Source organism: Corvus brachyrhynchos, unplaced genomic scaffold (assembly GCF_000691975.1).
Source record: "Corvus brachyrhynchos isolate BGI_N302 unplaced genomic scaffold, ASM69197v1 scaffold155, whole genome shotgun sequence".
Classification (NCBI taxonomy): Eukaryota; Metazoa; Chordata; class Aves; order Passeriformes; family Corvidae; genus Corvus; species Corvus brachyrhynchos.
In genome coordinates, this window is record NW_008238434.1 from 223951 (window position 1) to 236891 (window position 12941).

General features: G+C 42.9%; 1 protein-coding gene across 1 annotated transcript in view; it reads left to right on the forward strand.

The window, feature by feature from the left end:
• The window catches only part of DHX9 (DEAH-box helicase 9), a 33965-nt gene extending 21790 nt beyond the window's left edge, over positions 1–12175 (forward strand). Inside the window, exons 21-29 of the mRNA XM_017736477.1 lie at positions 478–638; positions 3018–3129; positions 3750–3911; positions 4014–4141; positions 5216–5445; positions 7630–7745; positions 9035–9235; positions 9717–9874; positions 10678–12175. Of these exons, the coding sequence (XP_017591966.1) occupies positions 478–638; positions 3018–3129; positions 3750–3911; positions 4014–4141; positions 5216–5445; positions 7630–7745; positions 9035–9235; positions 9717–9874; positions 10678–10862 (1453 nt within the window). The 3' untranslated portion in view covers positions 10863–12175. The remainder of the gene's footprint in view (positions 1–477; positions 639–3017; positions 3130–3749; positions 3912–4013; positions 4142–5215; positions 5446–7629; positions 7746–9034; positions 9236–9716; positions 9875–10677) is intronic.
• The last annotated feature ends 766 nt before the right edge of the window (positions 12176–12941 follow it).

The following is a 12941-nucleotide window of genomic DNA, read 5'->3' on the forward strand; positions in this document are numbered from 1 at the left end:
CTAAATCTGGTGCCAGCTGAATCAAGGTATCTGTTCAAGGTGTTTTGAAACCTTTTCTAGCTGCACCAGAAAAGTGCTTGTACATAGGGCAGGCTGAAAGCAGGTTGTCTCTCAGGAGTGTAAGAGCTTCCTTAGCAGAGTAGGAAAGGATTGTAAAGGACAAATGTGGGGCTGGACTCAGCCATGCTGGGAACTGTGCTCCAGCCCTTCAGGTTCTCTGTGGTCAGCTCATGCTAGAACCCACAGCGGGCAGTGGAGATGTGAGGGCTCCTCCCCCTGTGCATTCCCAGCGTAAATTTACCCCAAAGGAGAAGTACAGAATTTTGTGATAGAAGAGCTGAAGTTCCAGGAGCTGATGGGCAGGCTCAGAGACAGAGTTTGCTTTGGAGGGCAGTGGTTTCTGCTGGTGGAATGACCCCTCATGGTGATCAAAGCCTGTGTTCAGAGAAATGGGACTTTGTTCTCTTCTCATTCCAGGCTTCAGACTCACATGACGCCTGAAATGTTTCGAACACCACTTCATGAAATTGCTTTGAGCATCAAACTGCTCCGGCTGGGAGGGATTGGGCAGTTTTTGGCCAAAGCCATTGAGCCACCCCCTCTGGATGCTGTGATTGAAGCGGAACGCATGCTGAGAGGTATCCTCATGTGCCCACGGGGCTGTGTGGTAATCCTGGGCTAGTGGAACTGGCACCAAGCGGTTTTCCATGTACATGATCTCTAACAAATGGCTGTACCACCTCTGGGTGTATTGGTGGAGCAGCATATTCTGGCTGACACAGCAACATGGAGGCGTATGGGTGTCAGTGGCTTGTGCAGCTGAAGAAATACTTGAATTCCCAGCCAAGTGTCATTCCTTTAAGAAACTTGAGCCTTCAAACTTGAAGCTTATTTTGTTGTTTTACCAGTAACTTATGTTAGCTTCCAGCTTCCTGTTTTCCAGCTGTGGCACTGCTGTGTTTGACATAGACTCAGTCCAGTGCTTGAGGCATTCACAAAGCTTCTCTAAAAGTACTGAAAAACAGAGGTTGGTAGTTTATTAAATAATTACTGCTTTGTACAGTTTGCTGACCCAATATCTCAGACTTTGTCAAGTAATTAAATCTCCAGTTTATGAATCTGCATGAAAAACAGAAGAAACTGAGATATGGGTTGTTGTCTCCCCACTTTCTTCAAGGAACTAACTAGAATATTAATAAAATAGAGCAGGGAAAAACTCTAAATTTATGCTTTAGTTGTAAAGCATAAATGTGACCTCAAACCTCAGCACACTTTGTAAATGTCACTAAATATGCACTTCCTACAATTTTTAACAACTGAAATATCTGTTTGATGTTGATTTTATGGAAAAAATTGTGTACTGAGTCTATGTTGCTTGTATACAGGAGGGAGACCTGTAATGAGAATGAAAAAACATAGCTGGGGATATATAGTCAGGTTTAATGACTTTCTGTTCTGAAAATTATTAGTACTTTTCATATTATGCAGCTCAGAATTGCAGAGCCAGGGGAAAAATCAAACATTTTCAGCTCTAACACCAAATAGCTGTTTCTGCAGGTACCTCCCCTTCCTGATGACCTGTGATTTTTCAGTGCAGGTACACTGCTAGTATGTTCTAAAGAAGGTGGAACATGTTATTCTTCGAAGTATTCTTTAGGCTTTTGGGTTCAGTAGATACCAGGAAAAATTGATTTGATGGTGGCTAAGGAGTCCTTTTTGTGTTTCCTTTCCCATTTAATTGCTCGGACTACAAATCTTTTTTTTTTTTTTAATGTGTAAAAACCTTTGGTAGCTTTGAGGATGAATACAGGTGATAATTTTTAGGTAATGGGAGGAGGGAAAAGCAGGTAAAGCCTCAAGGAAGAGAGAGTTTGTGGTGTGCTCTTTTTGATGAAGATGGTTCTGTGATTCGGCAATGGCAATGGAGACTCCACAGCTGGTTGTGACAGGGCTACTTTGATTTTCCTGAGGCAGAAATTAGGTTAGATTCATTAGATAATAGATGGTTTATTAGTGTAATAGGGGGGTGTTGTACAGAAGCAAACTAAAAAGGAATGGAAAATTACGTATGTGATTTACATTCTGATTATTCTAATTGCAGAGGAGGTAGTAAAACCTCCATAAAGCTAAAGTTTGTTTGACCTCAGAAAAAATCAGGTTGGCAACAGTGTAACCAACATTAAACTTAAATATGAGTGGGGTTCAATTTAAACACAATTATTAAAACTCTGAATTTCTTATCTAAAGATTTCTGAGATTAGCTGTCTGTGATAATGATTTACCAAAATATGAATATTGATCTAATATTGATATCCAACTGAGACGGACAAAAACTCTCTTAACAGTTTAGAGTTAGAAAGTGTATGTTTTATTTGGCGCCAGGCACCGCGTGGGGTAGCTCCCTAAGACGCAGGGCCCCGATCCAAGCAAACACAAAGCTTTTTATTTACAAAAATTATGAATACAAAATACAAATGTATATTCATAACATTAACACCTCCCATTCTCCGCTTCGTATGGAAATGAGCTTAAATGTCATTAAGCATGCGTAGTGTGTGTGCTCTGAATTGAGTCAGTGGTCTTGAATTGGGTCAGTGATCTTAAGAAGATGAAGTATGCTCATCTTCCTCATTTTGACCTTTTTGCCTTTCTGAACTTTAACAATCCTAATTACTTTAGTGACCTCTAAGTTTCCTCTTGCATGACTTTTGGACGGGTTCCCACCAAGGGAGGAAATTGGTAATTGTCCTTGTTCCCTACATCAACTTATCAAAGTTTCTATTCCTTGTTCTAAGCACAGCTAAGCAAACATACAAATGACAGATCATCAGTTATTTGGTAATCAGTTACTAACTTCTTAAAACCCATTTCAGGTCCAGCTCTCTTAACTATTTTAATTAACTCTAGCTGGGCCAAATTCCTTCCTATTCTAACTAATTTCAACACACCTAGCCTATAACTAAAATCTTTATGTTTCTTCTAAATCTATGTTTCAATAACAAGGGATCTTGTTTCAGAGCTTGATGCCCTGGATACCAATGACGAGTTGACACCTCTTGGAAGAATCCTGGCCAAACTTCCCATTGAACCTCGTCTGGGCAAGATGGTGATCATGGGCTGTATTTTTTAGTAAGCTGAGTGGTCTCAGTGGTCTTGTTCTTTTTTCTCTGAGTTCCTGAGCCTCTTGACATGCGCAAGAGAGAAAAACCAATACATCTAGATGAGCAATAAATGCTGCAGCTGGGAAGAGGTGACTGAATCTTCATGGGAGCAGAGAAGAAATAACTTCCAGTGTAGGCAATAAAGCGGTCATGAAATTCAGTTAACAGCAAGACACCAGTGGAGGCTGAATATTTCTGAATTAAGAGTGGGACTTGAAACACCTACGTGTAACAGTGAGCTAGAGGTGGGAAGATACAGAATTTAACTATGAGATAAGGAGAAAAATCAATCTCCATGTTTTGCTTTAGTAGAAGATCTGTTCTTTGTCACTGTGATGGCTGTTGGGTCCTGTGATTACTGTAGGGTCCTTTTCACCAGAAAAGGTGGTGTATGGATGGAGGGGAGGGCAGATAGGGCTAATTTAATATCCACTTCCAGGAAAGTGTTTCAGTGAAGACCTCTAGCAGATAAAGGCCAAATTCCTAAGGTGTCTAGCAGAGAAGTTTTCCCTGGTATCTGCAGCCTGCAGCAGGTGCTAGCAGCACTAACTCTTGAGTGATTCTGATCCCTTCTGTGGTTCCTTTTAGTGTGGGAGATGCTGTTTGTACCATCTCTGCAGCTACCTGTTTCCCTGAACCTTTCATCAATGAAGGCAAACGCCTGGGTTATGTCCATAGGAATTTTGCTGGGACCAGGTATTCAGATCATGTAGCTTTGCTCTCTGTCTTCCAAGCCTGGGATGATGCAAGGTACGTTGTCTGGCACAGCAAGTGATGGGAAGTTACAGGTAACACAGGGTGAGCTTTTCCTTTCCTTGGTCAGGCTTCTAATTTCCTCTGTTTGTTTTTCAGAATGGGTGGTGAAGAAGCAGAGAAAAGATTTTGTGAACACAAAAGACTCAGCATGGCCACTCTTAGAATGACTTGGGAAGCAAAAGTCCAGCTGAAAGACATACTTATTAGTTCTGGCTTTCCTGAAGGTGATTCTGATTAAATTCAGTAATTTAATTACTGCATTTTTCATTCTGAGATGATAAATAAATGACCAGGATAATCTGTGTTGAGCACCCAAGCACAGGGGGAGTATAGTGGATTTGCCATAGCACTACTCTCTTTTTACAGCTGCATTCAGGTGGAATTTTAGTGTTCTCTCCTGAAGTTGTGATGGCTGTGCTGCAACACGGAGATTTTGGAGGCTGAGGTTAGAGCTGCAGGATTAAAAACCTATAAAACAGTTGTCCTTATAATGTTACCTCCCTGACTTTCCTTCTCCTTCACTTGTTGCATCTCCAAAATGTGCTGTGCTGTGCTTTTTCCCTTCTTTCCATAGGCCTTAGTCAGGAGCCTGTGTAATCTGAAATTTTCTGTTCTGTGGCTTCCTGGGTTTGTGCTGCAGGAGGGATGTGCAGCAGTGTGCCAAATTATTCCATTTTCTGGAGACAAAATTCTTAAACTAGACCAGGTTCTGAATTTGCCTAATGTTGCTGAAGAGATCAGTGAAATGGCATTGTCTGCCTGGATTTAGCAGATGTTTATCTCCCCTCCTTTTCTTTTATTTTTTTCCTTTAAATTCCTTTAATTTTTTTTCTCCTCATGCTGTTAGGATCAGTGCTGCATTTATCCGTAACTTTCTTTCTGGGCAAGATGACCTGAAAACAAGCCACCAGAGACTCTGGGGAGGTCTGTAACAAATGAACTAATTAAAACATCCATTCCAACTTCCCCCAAAAGATCTGTCTCCAAAACAAATGACAGCACATTCTGGGAAAACCCATCTCTCCTTGTTTTTGAAGAGTTTGGAAGAGAAGAGTACCTCTTTGTAGTAGTATTTTTCAGCTTTTCAAACTCCATTAAGAAATTAAAGATTGAATGTAGAACTTAAATGCTCTGAGTGCAGAGGTCATTGGAGATCACATATAATGGTTGATTCAATCAGAAAAGATTGAATCCAGGATCCTAAACAGCTTTGCATTGATCCGGGATCCTAAATAGCTGTGTGTGCTCCTCCTACATGTCCCATGGATTTGAGTCACTCTTCTGTTCTCTGCCAACAGAATGTTTGATGACTCAACCGTTTAATAACACTGGCCCTGATAACAACCTGGATGTTGTAATCTCCCTGCTGGCTTTTGGGGTCTACCCCAACATCTGCTACCACAAGGAGAAGAGGAAAATTCTTACCACTGAGGGGCACAATGCTCTCATCCACAAGTCATCTGTCAACTGCCCTTTCAGCAGCCAGGACATCAAGTATCCATCGCCCTTCTTTGTTTTTGGAGAGAAGGTAGAGACTTTGGGTTTGTTCTTGATCATGTGCTGCCAAATGGTTCAAGAGGCTCTTTTTGGTAAAGAAGTCATAAGAAAAAAACCTGACTGCAATATTTAGCTTTTTTAGTGGGGGGTGTTGGGGGGTGTTGTTTGTTGGTTGGTTTTCTTTCCAAAAAGTGAATGTTATGTGGTCCTGGTGTCACTCAGCCTCCTAGTAACTTCCAGTCAAACACTTTCAGTAGAAGTACACAGAAAGTTCCTGTGAGTTTTGTTACAACAGCCAGGTCATAGAGAAAGATTTAAATCATTATCTTCTTTAAGAGTTTGTTTTAGGAGCTCTTCCATACTAATTAGGCACCAGAGAATTTTTACCCTTATCACTTCTGCTACTTATGAATCCAGGGAGAAAACAGGAACATGGAATATGGCAGTGTCATCTCCTGAGGATAATTCCCATTTCCCAAGCATCACGCAAAAGGTCTCCATGACCTTTTCCTCCATCCCACAAATTCAGTGTATGTTCTGTGCATGTCCATTGCAACCCCTGTTGTGGGAGCTTGGGGGTTCAGTCTGGACCGGGCATAGACGGGGACGGAGACGAGAGATCTCTGAAGTCAGATCTTGGAACATGCGGTTTATTGCAAAGGGCGTGGGTACAGGGGCACTGCTTAGAGCTGCCAGACTCAGCTCGGAGCAGGCCCAGGAGAGCAAGAGAGTAAGCGGGTAAGTAAAGAGAGAGAGAGAGCGAGAGGAATGAGAGTGAAGAAGTAATAAGAGTGTGTAAGAGTGTGAGTAAGAGTGTCTGAAGTCCTGGTTACAATACAATAAATCATCTTCTGTACTGAATATTCTAATTGTCACTAACCAATCTAATACAAGATACAAATCCTATAGCATTTACATACAGCCTATAAGAGTTCTTATATTACCATAGAGTGTTACATCTTAACTTCTAAAAACTACTCTTTGGACCCCTTCTGCTGAGCTAGTAGGGTCTGCTCTGACCCTTGGACCTGCTTGCAAGCAGAGGGTATTGTTCCATCAAGAGGGGATTACCTTCAGTCGGCCATACCACTGTTTTCCAGTTGTTCAGTAACTAAGACTTGGTATTTCAAAAATGGCTTTCATTTCGATGTCGCTTATAGTTTTCATGTTCCCAAAATCTTTTGTCAGGCAATCATATTTATAAGGATTTCCTGTTTCATCTTCCCCAACACCCTGTGAGCTCTCCTGTGCTCCATTGATGGCTATCATGAATTCAGCTACTCCTGCTCAAGGAGCAAAGGAAGGCAATGCTCTTGTGTTTGGTAATAACCAGAATTTTAAATCCTTTGGGTACAGGGATCTCGTCTTGACAGTCTGGATTCCCAGTTCATAGCTCAGAGCTGTGGTGAGGCTTTGCTTCTTCTTCACCTTTTGTATCAGGATCCCAGGAGGGTCAGACCTTTGATCCACCTTCACCGTCTCTCTCAAGTGAGATCCCCTAAATCCAACAAAAGACTTTTGAGCTCAAAAAGTTTTGCTTTATTAAACCAAAATACACACAGCAAGAGGAGAGTGAATAAGATGGTGGTTTAAGAGTATCTTAGACAGCACTTGGGTGAGGCTGGGATGCAGGAAGGATTTGTGTGCAGCTCTGTCCCTGCCCTCCCTCTTCTGTTCCTCTTTAAACTGAGGGGCAGGAGCCATGTAGCAGTGCTGTTATCTCCGGCTTGATGTTGTCCAAGTTCTCATTTCAAGTTCAAGCTCAAGCTCAGTGTAACATGACACAGCGCTGACTGCGCGGACATCTGGCAACTTCCACACTTGCATGAGTAGGACCCCACTAAAGCTTTTCATCACAGCCCCAGTAATTGAAAGGTGGGAGGAAAATTCAGATGTGCCCTGGTCACTTTTAGGCTGGCAAAGCATGAGGTGTCTCTTGCAAAAGCTGCATAACTGCAGACATGGAAAATGAATGTTTGAAAATGGAAGATAGTTTTTGTTGAGGTTTTACACCAGCCAGTGCTGAACCCCTGTAAACCTCTGCCTGGCATTCAATTTTGTATGTGCACATGCTGTTGTAATTTCCTAACTTTATGCCTAGCCTTGTTGTGTGTTGTTAGGGTTTTTTTTACAAAATTCTCTGGTTTCAGTGTCCAAAGGAAGGTGTAGAGCTCTGTTTTCCATTTCAAGAGTCATTTTCTTCTTTCCCCTGCAGATTCGAACACGAGCCATCTCTGCCAAAACCATGACCTTAGTGAGCCCACTGCAGCTGCTTCTCTTTGCTTCCAAAAAAGTCCTGTCAGATGGGGAGCTCATTCTGGTGGATGACTGGTATGGATCTCCTTGGTGCTCAGAATCACAGAATCATGGAGTGGTTTGGGTTGGGACCTCAAAGCTCATCCAGTTCTCACCCCTTGACTGAAGTGCAGCTAACAGACCAAATCTTTATAGAACAGGGACCCCAGAGCAAGCCATGAGCCACAGGTGTGTTGGGAAGGCATCATCTTTGTTTCCTGTGAGGAAGGGATGGGTTAATTTGAGTCCTGTTTCATGCATATTATCTGCTTAAACTGAAAACAGGACAAGGTAGTTTCCATAAAAACTGCTGTTTTTTTCTTCTTTAACTGAAAGGTAAAAGGTACTATGTGTTTTGGACCTCCTCAGACAAAGGCTGAAGAAACCTTGTTTTCAAAGCTCAGAAACACAGCTTGAGGAGAGAAATGCCTCTGGCAGTGTAAATTTTATGGCCATCACCAAATACCATCTGGATGGTTGGGTTTTTTTGGTTTTTTTTTTTCTTTTACCCCCTAGTTAGTAAAACAGAGGCCAAGAATTCCTTAAGCTTAATTTGCTAACAATTTGAGGGTTGGACCTTTCAAAATCTTGGAGCATCATGTTTTCAGTTTACTTTGTATTTTTGTATCTTGCTGTTTTGATGCAAGAGGTTACATGTTGAATTTATCTGAGTATAGAATAACAGAATCACAGAATGGTTTGGGTTGGAAAGAACTTTAAAGCTCATCTCAGGTGGACACCTTCCAGTAGACCAGGTTGTTCCAAACCCTGTTCAACCTGGCCTTGGACACTCCCAGGGATGGGGCAGCCACAGCTGCTCTGGGCAACGTGTGCCAGGCCCTCACCACCCTCACAGGCAAGAGTTTCTTCCCAATATCTAAATCCAAAATCTAATCCTGTCCTCCATCAGTTTAAAACAATTCCCCCTTCTCCTATCACTATCTGCCCGTATCTCCTTTTTGAAAGCCCTCTTTAGGCGCTGGAAGGGGCTCTAAGGCCTCCCTGGAGCCTTCCCTTCTCCAGGCTGAACACCCCCAGCTCTCCCAGCCTGTCTCCAGAGCAGAGGGATTTCAGCCCTCAGAGCATCTTCACGGCCCTTTGTTAAATTTCAAAAATCAAATTTTGCCAGAAGAATAGTTAAGTTTTAACTATGCCGAATTTTCAAATTTGCCTCCTGAATTTCTCACCCCTTCAGTGACAAATTAGAACCTCAGAGATGAGAATGCAGGTTTCTGGCTCAAGGAAAAGCCACTCTGCAGAACCTCTTCCTTCCCAGGTGCTCCCCTGGAAGTCATGGCAGCTCTAACACCCTCTTTGTGCTGCAGGATCAAGCTGAAGATGCCGCACGCAGCAGCCGCCTGCATCACTGCTCTGCGTGCTGCCATGGAAGCCCTTGTGGTGGAAGTGACCAAAGATCCTGGGATCATCCGGCAGCTGGACCCCACGCACGAGCGGATGCTGAACGTGATCCGGCAGCTGTCCCGGCCGGCGGCCGCAGGGATGGCACTCACGGCCGCCAGCACCAGGTGAGAGCTGGAGCTCAGAGGTGAGGATGGGGACTTCAGGCTTTGGTTTCAGTGCCATGCTCTGAGCATGCATGAAACACTTGCACTCAAAGCCTCATGCAGAGACATCACTGCCTGTTTCCGCAACAAGAACACACAGCTCTCAGGAACAAAAGCTGTCATTCCCTCATCCAAAGCACAAAACACAAATTATCTTTTAAAGAAAAGATAATCCATATTTATTTTGGGCAAACCTTTTCCTGGAAAGAAAACACATGTCTGGCTGGGCTTGCACCGCTCTGTTTCCCCTTGTTTCCACGCCTTGCTTCTGAAGCAAAGGAAACTTTTCTGAAGTGGAAAAAGTGCAAAAGTGCAACTGTAGTTCAACTATTGTATTCTGTTCACAGAAAATTGAGGTGGCTTATCTGAGGATTGTGGCAGTTCCCATCTTTAAGAGATGGAATTTGTAAGATTGCCTCAAGTGTATGATGTTCTTTGCCAGGTTTGGGGATGGCCCCCGCCCGCCCAAGATGGCTCGTTATGACAACGGTGGTGGCCTCCGAGGCTGGGGAGGTTACACGCGCAGCTCTGGCCACAGGAGCAGAGGCTACGGTGGCTATGGCTACTCCAGCTGGCAGTCGGCGGGAAAAGGATACCCAGGTAGTGCTGGGGGAGGCTACAGAAGTGAGGGTGGCTACCGAGGAGGAGGAGTAGGAGGATACCGAGGAACAGGCAGGGGCTACCGAGGAGGCTACAGGGACGCGGGCAGGGGCGGGTGGTAGTGATGGCAGTTCAGTGAAGTCTTTCCACTTCAACAAAAGTGCGTTTCCTTCCCAAATTCTTTTCTTCCTCTTCCCAGTTTGTTTATCTTTCTTGGTTCCTTAGTACAAGTACAGCTCTGTAATATATCATGCCCTTAGGGAATCTCCTGCAAGTTGTATGATTTTATTCTTAATAAAGAATTTGTTTCTAAAGACTTACATGCTGTACCTTTGATTCTGTGTTTGGGTTTGAATTTTGAAGGCTTCTGTTGCTAATTGTTAGTGCTGGCTGCCTGATGCTCACAGAAGTATATTGACACACAGGGGATAAAAACTCTTCCAGTCCTGTTTCATTCCCAAGCCTGACAAGAGTAACCTCCCCCACCTCCCCACTAATGCCACTGCAGAACCAGTAATTGTGCTTACTGGGATGTGGGAGAGTGGTGGTTGCAAAGGAAGTCCAGCATTTTTTGTATTCTCATGAAGAGTTCTTAAAAACTAGGGAAGGGTGAAGCACTACTTCTTTAATCCAGCTCTGAATTAAAGAGTATCGATATTAATCTCCAAATTTAATTTTACTGTGGAGCTGCAGTAACACACTTCCTTCTGCTGATGCAGACTTTTCTGTAGGTTGAAGAACGAATGAATGAAGCATTGTCACTCCATGCCACCGTTACCAAAACAATTATTTTTCTTTTCCAGTTTGGGCCCAGGAACAACCTATGGGAGAGTCAGCAGGGATGGACATTGGAAGATGTGCTATAGCATTAGCCACCTTCCCTTTGCGCATCTGTAGTCTCTTCATCCAGACAAAACCAGCTCTCCTTGGCTTGCCCCTCACACATGGTGTTCTCAGTGATGTTACTAGCACCAAACTGGAAGCATGAAGCAGAAGTCCAGTGGTTTTAAAGATAACTATACTTAATTTTAGTATCAAACGCACAAATCTGGAGTATGATCTAATATCTGTTAAAGCTTTCTAATTTCCTCTGACTGTTATGGGTCAGAATTTAAACAGGAGGCAAGAGATGGGTGCAAGGTGAGGAAGTAGAATAGGATACCCTGGATTATCAAGTATATGTACAATATTCTATGATATTAGGGGAAAATGGTTCTACTAGCATATTTGATGTTATGTCCTAGCTAAAGAAATTCCTTTTTTAGAGTACAGTTGATCTTTCTCTGGTCTGTTTACAGAATTGTTTCTAATTTGTAATTGTAAAGCTATTATTTACTATTGCTGGGAAAAAAGATTTTAAAATGTTGCCATTAATACGCTACTGGTTGTTCTGGGAGGTCTCGCTGATTCTGGTACTGATGCAGTGATGAATTTTGTAGCTCCTCAAGACATCTGCGCCTCTTGGGTACAGTTCAACACCACAGCCCTGTTCATTCACATAAAGATCTAATTTGAGTGCTCCTCGGGGTGTCCTGTGCAAGGCCAGGAATTTGGCTTGGTGATCCTTCCAGCTCAGGATACCCTATTATACTAATTTCATGTTGCTTTTAAGAACTGGTAAAAAAGTTAATAAGCTCTTAAGGGAACACCCAGGTGTTAAAAAAAGTGAAAGTGTGTCTGGGAGCTCAGCCGCAGGTTGTGGAGGGAGAAGGATCCATGGACTTTTTAGCATCTACAAATCACAACTGATGGTTTTATTTATGTGCTTAGTGCTTTACATATTAAGGAGTGTCAAGCATGAAAGTCCTGCTAATAACATTCAGTCTGGTTTTTAATATCTAATCCATCATGGCCAGTTAAGTGGGGAAGCAATAATCCTTGCCTGCACTTGATGAATAGCACAGTCTAAACAAGGACTGACATGCTAGTGAGGAGCTTAAACAGCTGGGATACAGAAAACCAAAAATTAACTTGAAATGACATGTACATTCTCCCAGTAAAAACGAAGCCTGCAGTGAGTTTTCTGTGCCAGTGCATGGATCTGTGCTTTGCTTCAAAAAGCCAGAGTGCCAGAGCACTCATGGCTCTTGTGCGGCATATTGAATTACTGAAATTCAAGAAGAAAAACTACCTGAGCCACGGTGTCACTGACTGCTCTCTGTATATCACATATATCAAATATTTTTGGCTTTTGATATCACAGAGTTCTCATAAGAGAATTTGGAAACAGTCATGATTTCTTCTGGTTTTCCAGTTCCAAGTGGAAAAGGAGAAAAGTAATATTACCAATAGCCTCAAAACCATAATATGAAGGGTGTAGGTACAAAAATGCTGTTAGTGAGGATCTTCTTGTTATTTTTCTAAGTCTGTGAGAGACTTTTCTCTCTCACAGAAGAGGTAGCAGGGAATGTAAACAACCAAGCCACCTGCAACCTTGGAAAGTCTTGTTTATGGTATAGTAGAAAATATTTTGATAATGGATGTTTTAGGATTTTGGCCAATCACCCCCAAGGGGTGGCTGCTCCTTTGTCCAATTAGACTATGAAGAAAAAAGTCTATAAAAGAGTTTGTAAAATAATTAAATAAATCAATCTTGCTGCACAATTCCTGCCTGCTGGATCTTCTCCTCCTCCTCCTCCCTATGGCTGCGGGACACGGTGATATACCGTAGGAACCAGTAATATTTGGTGAATGCAGTGCTTTATTTTTCTTGCAATGCTCATTATAGTACATATTAGTAAAATCAGTGGATTTCATGGTTTAACCCACCCGGGACCAGGAGGTCCGACAGAACTGAGAAATGGCGAACAGCGGCTCACAGAACGACGCTGTTGTACTGGTCTGGAAGGGTGTGTTTAGCATATTGCGCACCTCCATTCCTGAAAACTCAGTTCGGGAATTATTAGACTGGGCTACTTTAAAAGGGATTTCCATGGACAGAGATACTGCCCTGGACTTTGCCTTATGGCAGGAACTCGGCTCTGCTGTCCGACATGAGCTCCCGACTGGGGAGCCGGCAGCGTTAGGATTATACAAAACCTGGCGTTCATTATTTTTTCTGCTGACA